Below are 6,354 nucleotides of genomic sequence, written 5' to 3'. Positions count from 1 at the left end.
ATTATTCAATTAATTCCTTAATCCTTATTTTAATCATGTAAACTTTTTATTTATCTTTTATAAATAATTTTATATTTAAAATCTTATTTAACCTTCAATTTTTTTAATCAATAAAGAGTAAAAAATTTATATATATTCGAGCACTTGGGTGAACCAACCCATATGCAGAAATATTTACAAAGTTATCTTTCATTCGATCCTCCTACAACGTAAATAAATACATTTACATTGATAACAATCCAATGATAAAAACACCATCAAAGATTGATGCAACCTTTAAATGAAAACATAAATAAAGAAAAAAAAAGTAAATGTCAGAGAATAATAGTTAAGACAGTTAAACTTAATATATAGAAAGTTGAATAAATGATATTTTACCATATAAAAGCTAATAAAGTATTACCAATGTCAAAACTCATAACTTTTGGTATACTATCTAAATTCTTCACTGGGTCTACTTGGATCTAATAATATATGATCGTTAAAAATCTCAATTTTAATCATATAAAATGTCATTATATGAGTTTATAAATATTGACATTGAATCATTAAAATATTTCTTCTGTATTTTTTTATAAGAATCAAATTAAATGTTTCCTTTAGTCTTTTTCATAAAATTTGGTGTATTTCTTGTATTATTATTTTTTTATCAAAATATTCTTATTAGAAACTATGTTTTTAGTTCAATAAATTAAAATCTAAACATTTTAAGAATTTGTTTGGTGTTTTATGGTAATATATAAGTTAATGTAGCATTTGTGATACTCTATCCCCTGCACAAAGTACTTAAATTCTTTACAAGAAATGCTTATTTATAGACAATATTATTTAAAGTCTTATTCTCGCGTAATCATATAAAAAACTTAATACATCCACCTAGTTTTGCTCATAAAACAAAAATAAATACTTCTCTTCAAAGCTATTTCTAAAGCATCTACCATCCAAAACTGATAAAAATTACATATACACAAGTCTACAATTATATATTAATCGATTCGGTTACATGTCATCAATATAGTATTTGTGTTGTTCAAACAACATGATATCTATAACTTTTGTTTTAGTTCCACATAAGTAATCAATCATTCCCAATCATGTAGTTCCTTATGATGTTGTTGTTAACTTATAACAACCCACTTCACATACATATATTTTATCATCTTAACCAAAATCTGATTTAACACCTTTCATTGATATATCCTAAATCATATCGTATCGCTTATAAGTTTATTTGATATTTCAAAAGCGTCATTCAACTAACATCGAAGCAGAACTCACACATAATTAATTGACACCACCTCTAATCCAAAATCTTAAGACAATGAATTTATGGATCTTCATCCGTATAAAGTGCTTAACTTTCTCATTTATACTCAATGTGAGACTTAAACTCACGTTCCGATTCCAAACAAGTCAAAGTTTCAAAAATAGACTAATACTTTTCATTGAAAATTAAAGAAATAAAATCATATTTAACCTTTTTAACATTCATAACTAAGCCTTTATTGTAAAGAATTTACACTTATTATATTGTAAAAGAATGACTCATGATTAATAGTAGTTTAATGAAAAAAATTAATGCATACAATATATTAAATTAGTTAATTCTTATAAAATAAATAAACAAAATTTATGATTTAGCTCTTATAGAGATCATGAGAGGGAGTAAACAATTTATAGTTCAAAAATAGCATTTTTCTGTAGATTTCATATTGAACTTATACGAATTCTATTAACGACATACGCAACCTACATTAAATTATATATTTGTAATTATTTAACAGTAGGTTTAATTAGTGAGTTTAAAAGCTTAGTGCCATTATCCATTTTAATTCATGTTTTTACAAATTTAAAGAGGTTAACTAAACTAATTTAATTTTTTTATGACTAAACACACATTGGATATATAAATATTATAAGTATAACTAATTCACCTAAACTAGAAGTGACGAGAAATAATAACGATATATTTTTTAGCATGCTTGTTTGGGTTAATCATATGTGACTCCCATTAAAACTTACGTGGAGTTTATTGATCCAACAGGAAAGTTTATCCTATATATAATGAAGACTTCGTTAAAGCAAATGTGATAAGGTTTATTAGTATTTTTCATATAACATATAAAAGAATGTCACTAACGTGCCTTAGTTTTCAACATATGCCATTCACCAATAACACTTTTCCCCCTTGTTATCTTGTGAACAAAATATCTCTACATCCAAAACTATAAGATTAATATTTGAAAAAGTAAAATATCAACCAATAAAGGATCAAAACATGTTTGTGTCAACTTGAAAATAACTTTCTTTTATATACGAAATTATGTAAAGTTAGCACTTACTACATAAACCGTATTTTAGTACCACATAAACCTTATAACATAAAACAAAGTCTTTTAACAAATAAAATATGTTAATGTCAGAATTATTTATCGTCAATTTATTTTTTTTCATTCAAGAATCAAATTGCTGATGTATATAATATGCATATCTTTTGAAGATTATCCAAAATCTGTTTAATCATATAACTCATGCATTACAACAATAAAGAAAAAAAAAAGAGTTACGTTTAACCATATATATACTTTATTCACTGGACCTTATAATTTATGATTTTCCAAACGTACGTACTAGATTCATATACTATGTCTTATATATGACACATTTTTCACCTATACAAACATCCTCTGTATGCTGGTGTCCAGTAATCTGGTCCACTGCTCTCTCTGTAAACTAGAGGAGTACATGAAGTAGGAACTAAACAAAGACCTCTGCTCCGAAGATCTACCTTTGTATCGTCCTTATCTTTTCTATCCAAGCTTCCCCATGGATCCTTCAAATCCATGAAAACCAATGACAATAGGGTTAATTATTGTTGCCACCGAAAGTTTGGAAGACTTAAGAGAAATGGTGAACTTTCTTACCTTGTGACAGTTAGCCTTCAAGTAAGGGTTGCTCAGTAGCTGCAAGTTATGCATGAACGAAACAGTAAATTAAGCTAAAGAAATTGAAAAACAAGAAATTTAAACATTGCATATATTAAGGATAAATGTAAAATTCGTTAAAGTTATTGTCTTATAACTCACTGAAATCGGCATAATATTATTTTGGATGGTTTGCATGTTGGTTTAAAATCATACTATATATTGTTGTTATTGTAACTAAAAAGAAAATGGTGTTTAAAATTGCATCTTTGTTCCACGTTATATGTTGGGGATGGGCAGTCATAAAGAAATAATTTCTTTTTTGGGTGATCTTTAATTTACTTCAAGTCTGTTCACAGTGCATGATTGATGTGGGATCGACAAAATGTGCAATCTTTCAACGTAACATTCCTTTATTCATTTTATTAAGGGATTAGTTCAAGAAGTCTAGTTTCGTTGGCATTAAAAATGATAAGAAGAAGAAGAAGAAAGAAAGCAACAACAACAATTATAGTGTATTATATAGCCGCATAATGCAATGGAAAGAAAGTTTTGCATAATGATCCCCACCTGGACTTGTTCTTGAAGAAACTTTATGTAGCCTATTGCTTCAAACAGCACAGATGCAGTATCTGTCTGAAATTCAACAAAAAAAATGATCATTATTATGAAGTAGGTAGTGAGAAAAGTAGAGCACTGTTGATTATATATATTCATAAAGAAGAGGAAACGAAAAAAGGAGAGTGTTAGTGCAAAATGTGTAGTAACCTTTCCAAATGGAGACACAATTTGCTGAAGGGCTGTGATTTTGTCCCCTAGCTTGACTTTGGGTGCCTGCACCTTTTAAACAATGAATAGAAGTTTCTTAACAGTGCACAAAAGGAGGTTCTCCACTTTCTGCTTTTCTTTACAGTCATAAGTTCATCTTGGGCATTTTATATGTTACCTTTGAAGAAGAAGCTGTTGATGTATCTTGCTTAGGCTTTTTTAACATTGCATCTGAAGATTCTTCCGATCTTTTCTTCTTTACTTCACGTGTTGTACCCTCCCCTTTTCCATTAATATTACTTCTTATCTGCATCGCATCATAATATTATTATACATATTTCATAAACAAAATTGTGCTAAATATCAGTACGAGAAACCATATATAATAATTGGTTTATAATAACCTCACCGGTGATGGTGCTTGAAGACCCTGCTTCTTTGGTTCAGATACGTTCAGGTACTTCATGCCAGGCTTCTGAGCATGGATTCCAATAACTGGCCTTCCAAATCGACTATTAAAGGATATAACATCTGAGAAATTTCTTGTGCATGGAGGAAGATTGGGCATCCCATGGTAGAGTTTGCAACTATCACCCACTGAAAAGCCATTAAATCCATTTTGATACCCATTTGCATTTAACGATCCTTGCACTTCACTTGCATGAAACTCTTGCTTGATCTTCATGTCATGATCATAAGATGGGAACACTCCAGGATTTCTATTTGCTACTCCTCCAAGAGATTCTCCAAAAGGTTGCTTGAAGTGATCGGATTGTGGGAAATGATCCATGGAAGAATTATTCAAGGACATGTTGTTTGTTTGTGGATCAAAGTGGCTATTTACTTCCGGGTCTGGCGGGGCAATAGAGCAAGTGCTTACAAGATTAGATAACTTGGTCAACCTTTCATTATTCTCCATCATCGCCTCACTGAACCCATTTAAATGCTTCTCCAAGCTGTTTAATGAAGTTGAACCACTATATTCCCAACTGCTATGATCAAGTTTCTTCAAGTAGTCACACACTGGTTGAAACATAGTGCTTGTCATGCTTTTTGATGACAGTGCACCCAGAAAGTTCTCTCCAATTTCTTGGCCGTTAGATCCAACACCTCTATATTTATGTGACAAAAAAGTTAGTTGTAGGTAAACTAAATGAAAAATACACCAAACTAATCTTACTATGTATGAACAAACACAATATCCATTAACTCAACTGTATAAAGATTTCAAAGATAATACCTTATAGTGTTTAAGAGTGGTTTTATTGGCGTGGGAAATAAGAGATCATAGTTTTGTAGTATGAACACAGAAACGAATTAGTTGACTGGAGTAGCGCACATAACTGTTAGATATAGTGGAAACAAAAGCCTAGGAGAACGTGTACGACTAGTGAAACTCATAGTACTTTAACCCTATTATTATTTACAACCTATATATGCACCTTAAACTTCACCCATTTACCATCCCTGAAGATTATTCTCTTATCTCTGATTGCAACTATGTATGAATACAAATTAATCAACATCGAACATACTTATTCTAGATAATCTTAATCATACAGCTATATTTATTAATCTTTATTGTAAAAGCATATAAACTTACGATAGAACATGGGTCCAAAGTTGATTATCCGAAGCATGTTCTCCCATGAAGTCGTTGTTGGAGGAAGGGGCAGGAGGGTCAATGAGTCTGCGAGAGGACTCAACAGTGAGGGTTGAATGGTTGGAAGCATTAGTGAAAGATGTAGAAACAGATATATCTTCCTCACAAGAAGAGGAAGAATTAGGGTTAGGTTGGTTGTTCCATGTGGTATTAGTATCGTTCCAGGAAGAAATAGAATTTGGCTGGAGATACCACCAGTTTAATGGGGTGACGGAGGTTGCAACTGTGTTTCCAGCACTTTCTTCAGTCATCTCTCTATAATATCTCTCAAAATTTGGCTTCTTAGTCTCCCTTTTATTGGTTGAATAATGGAGCTAGCTAGGGTTGGATATATAACTCTCTTTGTTTCTTTGCTGTTGTGGTGGGGATTCTATGGAGGGGATTGCTCCAATTTCAGTGACGTATAAATTTGTAGGTTATATCAATAATAGGGGAGACAATAAAATATGCAACCTGAGTTTTTCCACTAACGTTCGTGGGCAATTATTATAAAAGGTGATGGGCCAGCACGAGTTTGGCTAAATGTTGCTAATGTTGCCGAGCATGGTATTTGGTGTTGCTAGTTTTGTTACCACTTAGGTTATTACACATTCATTGTTTTATACTATTTTCATTTTAGATAATTATAAATATAATTACATCACACACACTCTGTGATATCCATTTTTTTTATATATAATAATTGATTTTTAATAAACTGATTTAAAAAATAACAATTTTGTAATAGTGACCACTCATTCCGTGGGGATAAATAATTTTCTCTAGATATCGTAAAAGGTGAATAAAAATTAACGTTGTGAGTGATAAAAACTACGAAAAAGCATAAAGTAATTTCGCGTGAAGTTAATTATGTAACTATACTGTTCCTCGTGAAATTTTTTTATCATGTAATAAAATACCTTAAAGGATGAGATCTAGCAGTTCTAAACGAACTGCATGTATCCTAAAAATAGTGTAATTTATTGATGTGGGGTAGAAATTGGATAGAGATGAGCCTCT

At 30.6% G+C, this 6,354-nt stretch overlaps 1 protein-coding gene across 4 annotated transcripts; it reads right to left on the bottom strand.

Annotated features, from left to right (window-relative positions):
* Positions 1-2,492: 2,492 nt before the first annotated feature.
* On the bottom strand, positions 2,493-5,731 carry LOC114190097 (basic helix-loop-helix (bHLH) DNA-binding superfamily protein). 4 transcript variants are annotated; one of them, XR_003605766.2, is made up of 7 exons: positions 5,296-5,731; positions 4,102-4,804; positions 3,871-3,999; positions 3,693-3,764; positions 3,495-3,556; positions 2,925-2,963; positions 2,493-2,833 (listed from the first exon to the last, which is right to left on the bottom strand). XR_003605766.2 is itself a non-coding variant. In XM_028078865.2 (7 exons), exons 1-7 carry the CDS (start codon positions 5,604-5,606, stop codon positions 2,669-2,671), a joined length of 1,479 nt encoding a protein of 492 aa, XP_027934666.1. In that variant the 5' UTR covers positions 5,607-5,731; the 3' UTR covers positions 2,493-2,668. The 4 variants fall into 4 exon arrangements, 2 of the variants coding, with proteins under 2 accessions (XP_027934666.1, XP_027934665.1); XR_003605767.2 differs by having other exon boundaries at positions 3,693-3,758; XM_028078865.2 differs by having other exon boundaries at positions 3,495-3,560; positions 3,693-3,758.
* Positions 5,732-6,354: the final 623 nt, after the last annotated feature.

The sequence above is a fragment of the Vigna unguiculata genome, chromosome 7, assembly GCF_037176805.1.
Source record: "Vigna unguiculata cultivar grain cowpea cultivar isolate G323 ecotype 2 chromosome 7, ASM3717680v1, whole genome shotgun sequence".
NCBI lineage: Eukaryota > Viridiplantae > Streptophyta > Magnoliopsida > Fabales > Fabaceae > Vigna > Vigna unguiculata.
Note: the sequence above shows the minus strand (reverse complement) of the source record. Positions and strands in the feature narration are given on the sequence as shown.

Coding starts and splice junctions, on each gene's coding strand:
- LOC114190097 (XM_028078864.2), bottom strand. CDS start 5,606: ATGACTGAAGAAAGTGCTGGAAACACAGTTGCAACCTCCGTCACCCCA. Junction 4,805..5,295: donor CTTTGGACCCATGTTCTATC/GTAAGTTTATAT, acceptor ACATAAATATAG/AGGTGTTGGATCTAACGGCC. Junction 2,964..3,494: donor TTCTTCAAGAACAAGTCCAG/GTGGGGATCATT, acceptor CATAACTTGCAG/CTACTGAGCAACCCTTACTT.